Below are 11414 nucleotides of genomic sequence, written 5' to 3' on the forward strand. Positions count from 1 at the left end.
ATAATACATTCATTTTTAATGATCACTTAACTTGCTGCTCTTCTGTTAGGTAGACACAAAACATGATAGATCACACATACACAGACACACACTTACACGGTTTATAATATACACGCTAACAGCATACGGTAAACTCATCACACAACATAATGCATGTTTTCTCCTCGACCCCCACAGCCGTTACAGTCCCTCTTCTGCCACAGGGTGAGTGTTTATGTCTACAGGCACAACTCACACAATCACAGGCATCAGATCACCATATGACAAAGGATGCTAACCCGCTGAACCATGCATTCCTTTACATAACTTGCCATTTGACTGAGATATGCGGACAGCGGCAATGTAAAGCTATTAAGAATTCAGACGGCCCATGAAGCTCCATCTATCTTCCTTTAGGCTACACACAAACAATCAGCAATTAAATTGAGTGCGTACTAAGAGTTAAATCGGAGCTATAAAATACAATATGCAATTACAGCACCGTTGTTCAAACATTATCCTTATTATTTAAATAAAGTCAGTATAAACTGTAGCCTCCTGAAGGGAGACTAGGAGTTTCAAACTGATGGCTTCGACCAAAACATGCAATACATGTTGACAACCAGGATAGCAATATACTTGCTATTTTGTTTGTCAGACAAAAATACCACGATGTCTGCAAGCTTAACATAAGGACAGTGTTGACAGTAAGATGCAGAAAGCAAACCTATAGTCTGAACACAGTATCACATTAAAGAGAGAATAAACTAATGCTTTAGTTTATTCAGACATCTTACCATCTAGATTACGTAGGACACATTTGTCATTTGAATTAATTTGAATTAACTTCAAGCTGTAACATTGTGAGCATTACACTATTAGTAAACTATGTGCTGTGTAAAGACATAGTGTAGTAATGTTTACCTCAGCAGTGAATGAAGTCGTTCTCCTTGCTTAGTTGACTTCGCCAGGCCGCCTGTGCAATGCTTTTAGTGCATGTTAGTGCACGTGAGCTGCCCCACTTGTTAGCTCTCAGTCGCCGCACTGGCACGTGAGATCTCACACGGCGGTTCCAGGTGATCCCTACATCCTCACAGCACAGTTAGTTGTGTGACGACATGTTGGGTGCTGTTGGGGGAAATTTGAAATGCGAACTACGTTTCTTTCACATTGACGAATTTAAGAATAAATTCAAGTTAACCAGGAAGGACAGTCAACCTGGACCGACGGTCGCTATATGTTAAGTACGAAAGACATTGGCAGAACGCCTGTGACCATATTATGATGTAAAATGTAAAAGAGAGAATGATGAAAAAATATGTATTACTAGAGATATATTTTTTTGTAGGGATCATTGTACGGTTCAAGGCTGTTGGTTAGTGGTGACTACAAGTAGCATAAGATTGGGCTTTCGAGTAAAATCTCCTCTAGTTTTGAGGGAAAACTGTTAAAAACGAAAAGTATCTGCCAGAAACCGTGAAACCGTAACGAAATATAAATTAGGAACGAAAGAATATTTTAATTTTCAATTAATCTCTGGATTATTGTCCAGATTATTACATTTATTGTTCAGTCTCTATATTATCCATTGCAATTTCTAAAAGTGATGTCTGGAAATGTCTTGTTTAGTACAATCCAACAGACCAAAACTCAAAGATATTCAGTGTAGTGAACTAAGAAAACCAGAAAATATGAATATGAGGAGCTGAACTGCAAGTGATCAATGCAATACAATTTCTGTCAATCGATTAATTGAGGAATCGCTTGCAGGTCTAATCTATGAATCTCTAACAAATAAACTGTGCAGACTATTTAATGTATTTCTGATTACATGACCACCTGAGTGTTACTACATGTGCATGACAAGCCACATCTGAGCGCGTGGCTTTGAGCCCACAGTCACGTGAGTCAGAGTTGTATAATGCATGTTTGATATCTGTGTGCGACGAGAGAGCTTACAAGCATAGCAAACACAACAAACCACAAGCCATACTACTAATGTCAATGCCACCCATACACGGTACAGTAGAGAGTGCACACGGTCAGTGAATGCAACCAAACAGCATGGTGTGACGACACAGCAGCCAATACATGAAATTCTGTCCGACAGTTTGAGAGCAGATCTCTCCTGAATGTCACAGAAAAGTTATATCATTTTGAAACTCATCCTGCACACAACAAGCAGACATATATTCTGTAGGACTTCCCACATCATTCTCCTGCTACATCTCCCTCCCCCATGCGCTCTCCATCTCTCGCTAACTCTCTTTCCTTTCCCTGTCTGTATAAATCAGTCAGTGCCATCCAGCCAAGCCAGGGGAGGGGCTGAGGGCTGCCAGCATTTAGTGCTTCTTCACCGCCTACTCCTGCACAATAAATAAGTGTGTTTGAGTGTGCATCCTATGTTGGGGTGCCTGTGCATACGTGTGTGTTATTGATCATATAAATGCTTATATATTGTTATAATGTTATGCTTTTGTCAGGTTACTCAAGTTCAGATTAACACATAGCAGGTGAAATTTGTGTCTTCTCGAGAATAGATACGCGCCTTGTATCACAACACTCACGCATTTTATTTGACTAGTCTCATTAGAAAAGTGGCTTGGCCTTGCAGGACTTAGTCCTGTGAAAAGAGAGGAGGAGAATTATCCCCCTCCTTGATAGTTCAGCGCCAATCAGAGGTTAGGATGATGCATACGAACCTGTGATGACATCTGTGTATGTAAGGGCCGAACTTCCGGTTCTAGAGGGAGAGTTATCGCGACTCCCCTGCATGGCATTGCAATCTCAAGCGCTTGTACTTTGCTTGTGATCAGAGAAATAAATCTACCAGAACGAGAGAAGTTGTTCTTCCAAAGGCTCTACAGGCATACAATTTTGACTCACAGTATGGGGTTTGTGTTACCTTCTGTATATTTTATTAAGGTTTGCCACATTACCTGGTGATGCCATGTGCAATCATTTTTACATTAGTTCACAGTTTATTACTAATGTATTGCTATTTCTCATCAGAAAGTTGTACAATGTGTTTGTTGAAATCCATTCGCATGTCTTTGCATTGCTTTTAATGTTAATGTTCTTGTGTTTAATACTGAACTACTGACTAAATCCAACAATAAAACAATAACAGCAGCAACAAGATGTCTTGTTTCGACTTGAATCCATACAATTTGAATTCAGCAAGGACACTACAAGATACTACAAAGTGTACCGCACATCTGTTCGTATGCAACACTAGCTCTATATAGCTGGGCCCATATGTTTGAATGCACATTACAGTATGTTAATATCTCTTCGTATACGCTGTATGTGTACACGCAAATTGTGTGTGTATGCGAAGTACTGTGGGGGCGGCAGGATTTGTGTGAGGAAATGGATGTCACTCTGCCAAGGAAAACACTAGTGCAGGTCATCTTAAGTATACCCACACTACCAATGTCTTCACAAAGGAAAAAAAAACATCAACCCGAATACTTGTTGCATAAGCTCAGTGATGTATTGCTTATAGTCTTCCCTAAAGTTAAACGATCGACACAGAATTGCACAGCGATGTAGTCGTTCAATCAAGATGTTTTTTTCAGTTTGTAAAATACTGCAGCCTGTCAGACTCTGTTTGGCTTCACACAGCAATAGCTCAGTGCAGTTTGACTCGATTCACAGTATTTCTGAAGCGCTCGTCTACGCTACAGCACCACTTGTGCAGAATGGCCTATGTCTGTCAGCCAAAAAGATTCAACCTGCTGAGTTCATGAGCAAAACCATCAAAGCTTCTCTTGATGTTGCTTCATTGTGTGTTACTGGTTGCATGTGACTGAGTGTATAGAGAAAGAGGCAAGTAGTGAATCTGCAACCTCAATGCTGCAACACCTCACAGGGAGTAAAGCATTCTCATGTATTCCCATTTCAGTCAAGCCAACACACTCATATCTCTCTCACAACTCACAACTAAACACACACACACACACACACAGACACACACAAAACACCACACACACACACACACACGCACACACACACACACACACACACACACACACACACACAGTGACCCCCTGATCCTTTCTTCCCTCTCTGTTTTTTTCTTTCTTTTTGGTTTATAATTAGCAATGTGTGCCTGGGAATGTTAGTGTTGCCTCCTGTGCTGTAAATCTGTAGAACACATGTTCATGCTTGCAGATGTGTGTCCATGACAGGAAGCACATACAGCTCAATGGAAACCCACAAAAATGGCTAAACTCAGGAAATTAAAGTTAGATCCCAAAAGCCAAACTTCAGCTCTTCAGCTCCATGCTGCACGTCAACCAATCAACTCGGCTCTTCCGGGGTTTTTTTGGGTTTTTTAAACTCCTCCAAAGCTTTTGGCTCAAGCAGGCATTCGACAATGCTTCGTTTTAAGTTAATATTTTCACAAAAGAATATGTTATTACTGACATCCAGTAAATACAGTATCTGTCTTAAAATTACTGTAATATCTGCATGACATGATTGGGAAAGGGAGAATCCTCCACCGCTTTGTCTTCCCTGTCTCTCTGTAACTTTTAACAACTCTTCCCATTATGATTTGGTGTCCTCCTTCGATATCATGGCTTGCATGTTAAATTCATCTCTCACAACCACTGTCAACCTAATGTAAGACTCCCTCAAACACACACACACACACACACACACACAAAACACACGTACACACACATACACGCATTGGGAAATTTAGACATGTAAATACAAATAAATATTTAACTTGAACAATTATAGTTTAATAGTAGCGAGTGATCAAATATAGTACTTGAAGTTTTGCATTAAAGAAACTTGGATCGGCTCTTCAGTTTGTACTGATGTACGTACTGAAGTGCATTTGAGCTGTGATGCGACCTTAGTTGAACAACATGCTTGTGAATAAGCTAAGTGATCTGTGATCTCGATTGCTCTAAGAAGCTGAGAGATGAGAGAAAATACTCATCATAAAACTGGTTATAGTAGTTTTATGAGTAAAGTAAAGGACACGACAGCCATTCCCCTCATGGAATATTCAAGTTTCTGTGTACACAAAACAACAAATCATTCATAAAGAACAAAAAAAGCCAGCAAACTCAATTTTGTCATTTGTCACTCTTGTTCATTGCGTCATATTCATAAAAAAATCATAAATGTTGTATACAGAGCCTGAGAAAACATAAACAATCATCTCTCGTTCCCCTTTAAGGTGGCCTGTTTGACGCGCACAGTGTGCACATGCTCTTCTGTTCTTAATCATGGCCGCACTTTCACACACCATCACCACATTCCTAATCTGCTTCCTTTAAATAGGTTTAAGGGTTAGTGCAAGATGGAGGATATCATGGAAGCACTTACAATATCATCAGATGTCAGCTCAAAAGAAGAAATGTCACTGTATTGTGTCTCTGATAATCTTGGACAAGAACCACTGCAGTCTGGCGGATGCCTCTCAGTGGCTGGGTGTCACACTGAAGCACTTGGTGACTGTGATCCGTCAACAGGCATTGGCTGCCAGTCACAAGTTTGGCACTGTGATGGTTGTTGGTCTGCATTTACATCAGAAATGACTTCTTTGTTGGTATTTGCTCACTTTGTAGGGCACGGTCGCTATGTGCATTTCAAGCCTACAACAGTTGCATGCAAATGCAAAATATATTCACAGGACTTTGCTGAGGGGGACCGTTGTCTTGTGTAAACCGGCCTGAGAGTTTGTTAAGTGTAAGATTAAGCCGATAACTAATGATAGATCTGTTTTGATTAGTAACACCTAAGTTTATTCCTGTGAACCAGGAATTTCTGCCGGCCTGCACATGGTGTTGATGAACAAGGCCAGTATACATTTAAATACATTCCCGTGCCATACATAAGCCCTCATTTATATAAATTAATTTCAATGAAGACAATATATTATGTGTGACTTTTGAGGATATAACTGTTGAACCTGTGCAAAAAGGGAGATATCTTTCTACTCAACATGGTAGCAGCCATATTTGGCTTCTGTTTGTTCAAACCATTAGTATTCACTCACTCATAGCATTTATTATTTGTAAGCCTACCATCTCAATAAGATGAAATTAGAAATACTGTGCTGTCTAGTTGTGTAATAGTATAAAGCACAATAACATTACATTAGATGGCAAGCATGTAAGTGTCATAACAGAGGGTCAGTTGTTTACAATGACCATCTCCCGCCCCCTTCACCTCTTCCTGTGTAGACAATTTGAGCTTATTCTGACACCAAATGTCAACATCAATGCAAATATTTTTTTATAACTATCAACAATACAGATACTAAAGGAGGATCTCACTAAAACCAGGCACCAACATGGGTGTCTGTGTTCTCTGTCAATAGTATTAAATCATATATGAAAATTATTTAGCAAATTATTGACGTAAGAGCAGGGCAATAATTAAATATGATATTTTCATGATAAATACTATATCTAAATACACAAAAGTGTGTCATCTCTAAACACAACACAAGAGCATACAACGGCAGTGATAAACATTCTGCTTTTAGAAATATCTCATTGTAGTTTAGTCGTCTTACTCTCTATTTGTGTGCGTGCATGTTAACGTAGTCAGTGCACAGATAGAAATATTGATTCATTTAGTTGTCTCTATATTTTCACTCTTATTTTTGTTTTGCATTTAAGTCTTTTTATTTACCATGTAGTTATTTTCATATATACTTTTTATTATTAAACTACCAGGAAACATGCTGCGTCGTGATATATATTATTAGCAAGATATGAAAAGACTCTCCTGTACTTCTAATTGATGATATCCCTCAATGTAACAGCATCCAAGCGTGAAGCAGAGTTAAGCTGTGAGTTCTCTGCTGGCTTCCAAACGACCTCTGCATTGGTTTGTGTGAGACATTTCAGTCTTTACATGTTTGTGTCCTTTTGTCCCCAGTAAAATAAATCGCTCTGCGGCTCCAGAGTTACGCAATATCAGTTGTACAGGCAAACACTACATGATACCATACGCAATTCACTGTGTGTTGCCTCACTAAGGAAGAGATGTATGAATCATATTCACCATGAAAAGGTCATTGTTTTGCTCAGCTACCTTCAGCCGGAGCTGCCTGGGGTGTTGAGTCTCAGATAGACAAGTCAGAAATGACCTTAAAGCAAAGGCAGGAGGGTTGCAGATTTTTTGTCTGTCCCCGAGACAAGGTGGGTGCAGAGGAGACACAGTCACATGCAGGATGGGTTGTGTGTCTTATATTGCAGTGAAATGACTAAACAAAGGAAGAGCAAAAAAAAGGAGAAAGCTAAGCAGGAGAAGGAAGATATGACTTTGAGTTCTTGTCAGGGTTTGCCGTCTTACATGCACGTGTGTGCTCGCTACATCCTGTTACTCACTTGTGCCTCCTGGTGGTAGCAGGACCTCCATCCTTTTCCCAATGTTCTGCCTGAGGAGGGAATTGCTCTCTATTTATAATGAGCTGCTGCATTTAACCAAGCCTTACTAACAAGACGCACAGACTCATGCTATTAAGGCCTCTGTGACTTTGCAGCATTGCACTGTTGCAGCAGCTCTGCAGCACCTAAGCACTGTGAAGACAGTGTCACACCAAACAAATTCAGTAGTTTTATGTTTATGGTGTTAATGGTAAATGAGAAAGCACTAAATGAACAGTCTACATATTCACCAGCCGAGATGTCAGCTTGTCTGCAACATTTCAGTGTCTGAAAAACCTGCTGAGTTAGACAGCACTAGTGATATAATTTGATCCTTGCTTTACACATCAGGCCCCTCAGCACCCCACCTCAGGTTTCATATGAGTTCTCAGTCCACCTCTGAGGCCGCAGAGCAGAGCGGTGTGAAATGGCAATCTCCACTACAGCCTTACCTGCTGGCTGCTACAGGAAACAGAGCTCAGCACTTTGGTCTCTAGTGCTCCTCCTGTGAATATACACGTGAGTTCTGTAGAACAACTAAGGCCAAGCTGGCACACCTGCCCTACAAATATTATATTGTTCAACCTCTGCTGAAAAGGGAAAGATTGCAGTATTGGCCTTCTGGTTTAATGCTGCAGTGTCAACATTAAATCAGATAACAAAGTCCTGTGCAAGCAATAGACAATGATCAGTATGAGGCTCAGCAAAGACATATACTGTATAGTGCAGTGAAAGAAGCATCCATATAAGCACAGAGGAGGCGGTTATACATTTTCAAAAAGTTAAGCTGACTAAATGATAGATAACTTGATATCTAATCATCAACATGTCGTCTCATCTCTACTTAATGATCTTGTTCATGAAGCATGTCGGCCGCATCAATGATGCTGCTCAGTCCGGGACCATCTGCACAAAATGTAGCATTGTGGTTCATTCTTAATAGGATATAAGACTCTAATCTTCTAATCGTGGACAACAGGGACATAAACATCCATTAGAATACAATGACAAATATGACACAGCAATGCTGCAACAGGTTCAGACAAAACACATAATGAAGGCATCATTAAAAAAAGTCAAAATATCCATCACATGTGCACACTTACAGATTTGGTTTGCATAATAGAGGCTGAGATGAGACATAGTATTTAGCTTCCAAGTAACCTTAGTTATTTGCCAGACACACTTGAATGTGATCTGAACACATGGGCTCTGAATTTATCAACATTGCAGTTAGGCTCCATAATGGCTGCATTGCAACTTAATAAAAACACCTGAGGTTTAGAGGTTATACATAAAGCTATGAAATGAGCACTTATACACATGGTTTACTATCAATCTGAGGCTGGGACACACAGCCCCAGATTGATTGCGTCTGAAAGCTCACAACCGAAAGTAGATTGGTGCATTACAATATGTCATTGTACTGTATTAAGGCAGAAAGTGTGTGTGTGTGTGTGTGTGTCCAGAAAGACTTGCTTGCTGATTACAATAGTCGTTCAACTCTATTGCTACTGTATTTGTATTCACATCAGCAAAAGGCACACATGTTTTGGCATTGCTTTTTTCCAAGTCCAACCAGCCTCTCAACATTTTTCTACACTCTTCGTCCGTTTCTTCCTTAGTAAGTGGGAACATTTTCTTCTTTCAGTTGACACGATTAGGACAATCCAACTCTTTCAAACCTCACTCCCAAAACGTGCCCTGACAACACACTGTACATCATACTGTATCAGGTACTTTAATATCCCAGATGGCCCACTTTCTCCTGATGCACCACCGCTGCGTAAACAAACACCCTGAGGTCACCCTCCAGGAGGTCAAACCGAGAAGCAGTACATATTACTTCTCCAAAGTAGAGCAGACGCCCTTTTAACTAACGCTGTAGCTTATCTTGCACAGCAGGTTCCAGCAGCGTAACAGACTGAGAAACTTTCCCGTCGGTCTTTACAGCGAGCTGGTAACCTCCGCTAACATGTTCCTGCTCTTGGACGACGCTTTCAAGAACATTCAAATGTGTACTGTATAAGCTCTTCATGAATCATTGTGCACTACAGCTAAATTCTGCTCATGTAAGGAGGACAACATTCTGTGTTTCTATCTAGCTTTTGGAGAGAGCACTCGTACTCAGCTGTGGAACAATGCTTACAACACTACATCACCCATAATTCATCACACAGACATAAATGCATAAGGTGCACAGAGTGGTGCAATGACGATACATTCTAAAAATAGAAAGCTGAATAAAACCTCTGTACAGGGAAACTATGACATGATAAAGCACCAATGAGGGTAGTTGCCAAAGTGTTTCTCTGTGTCGGCACAGCAGATACTTGCAATCCTCATGATGAAGCAATATACTAAAGATACAATCTGTATCAAAGGTACAGCAACATCTCTATATACCTTATCAAAAGGGACAAAACAATCACAGTTTTTCAACTGACAGGATTATAATGTAACACTGCATGTTGAAATGAATCTTGAAACTATTCAACCAAACAAGAACAGCACAGCAGGCACTAAAGGAGATTATCTTTTATTTTTTAACTCCTTATCACAAACCTAACAAGCCAGATATTACAATTTTGACAATGTGTACTCGGAGAGTCCATATACAATCTATGCAAAGCAATACCAGTCTGTTTTTGGCTTTAAGTAGCAGCACTGACACAATAGCACCAAATGAATACATGTATCAGAGTGACATATACAGACTACTCACCAGGTCATGGTTTGTGGAGTTGGAGTCATCTGCAGGGAAGGGGACATAGACAGCTAAGGCCATACAGTTGGCAAAAATAGCAATTAATATAAATATATCAAATGGCCTGAGAAAGAAAGTTGAGGAAAACACAGAAGAAAATTATGTTTCAAAGCAATACAAAATGATATGGATAAAAAAAAACACTTTTCAAATTCTTGATGTAGTCTGATTACTTTAAAAAGCAGGACATGAAATCACCGGATTTGGCCGGATAATTACCACAGCTCAGATCAAACAAAGGTATGTATACAGTCAGCCACTATCTATTAATGTGGCAGTTATTTGACCTACTCCAGTAATAATATGGTCTATTGAAGGTCAGAAAATAGTGAAACATGCACATGGCAGTTTGCCAATGCACAACATAACATCTTGTTTTGCTTTGTCCTAATTACATTCTAAAACCATATAGGTATCGGAAAAAAGGGAATAATTAACTAAGAATGTTTAATGTTTTTCTTTGATTAACTACTTTTCCGATGAATTTATTATGAAACCAGTTGCCAATTAGTTTTTTAATCTAACCGCTTCAGCTCTGTGAACTGGTAATGATCTTTTGTCAAATCCCAACACTGCAGACATTCAGCCATCTCTACATAATACCACAGTAAAGGATACTTCCACTCCACCAGGCTGATGCAGGCCCTGCGTATGGGGTTGTTGAGGTTGAGGCAGAACAGAGCTCTTGGTGGCCTGCTGTTGGCGTTACTGCCCTGTTTCTTGCTTTTGGCATACTGCTGCCGCTTCTTCTGTGCCAACGCACCGACCGGGATGGTGCTGGACACTGGGGCAGGCGGGGCAGGAGGTGCCGGTGGTGCCACAGGGGCTGGGGCCGCAGCAGGGGCAGGGGCAGGGGCAGGGGCAGGGGCAGGGGTTGAAGCAGGAGGGGCCTCTGGGGCCACGGGGGCTGGGTCTGGGGCGGGCCCGTTGGCGCTCATGATGTGGGTGTGGCTCTGTGAGGAGCATCCAGCAGCATGGATCTGCCAGGGTAGACTGGGTGGCTAGAGAAGGGCAGAATAGTCTGACCAATGAGCTGGCTCGTCACCAGGGGGAGCGACTCTGCTGCTGCTGGCATAATTTGCCTCTGAGAATGAGAAACGGGTGAGATGAGATCATCGGTACATTTTACACTTTTTTATAACAATAACATGATTATTGATATTGCTTTAAAGAGAGGAGCAGATTAAATTTGTCTTCAAATAATTACATTGACTTGCACTCGAATAGACCTTCAGGTTCTTCTGCTTGTCTATAAAGCCATAAAT

At 40.6% G+C, this 11414-nt stretch overlaps 1 protein-coding gene across 1 annotated transcript in view; it reads right to left on the reverse strand.

Moving 5' to 3' along the window:
- LOC117730481 (voltage-dependent L-type calcium channel subunit alpha-1D-like) overlaps positions 1-11087 on the reverse strand; it is a 51317-nt gene extending 40230 nt beyond the window's left edge. Inside the window, 2 exon segments of the mRNA XM_034532209.1 lie at positions 10108-10213; positions 10768-11087. Coding sequence (XP_034388100.1) covers positions 10108-10213; positions 10768-11087 — 426 coding nt within the window.
- Positions 11088-11414: the final 327 nt, after the last annotated feature.

Source organism: Cyclopterus lumpus, chromosome 5, assembly GCF_009769545.1.
Source record: "Cyclopterus lumpus isolate fCycLum1 chromosome 5, fCycLum1.pri, whole genome shotgun sequence".
Taxonomy (NCBI): domain Eukaryota; kingdom Metazoa; phylum Chordata; class Actinopteri; order Perciformes; family Cyclopteridae; genus Cyclopterus; species Cyclopterus lumpus.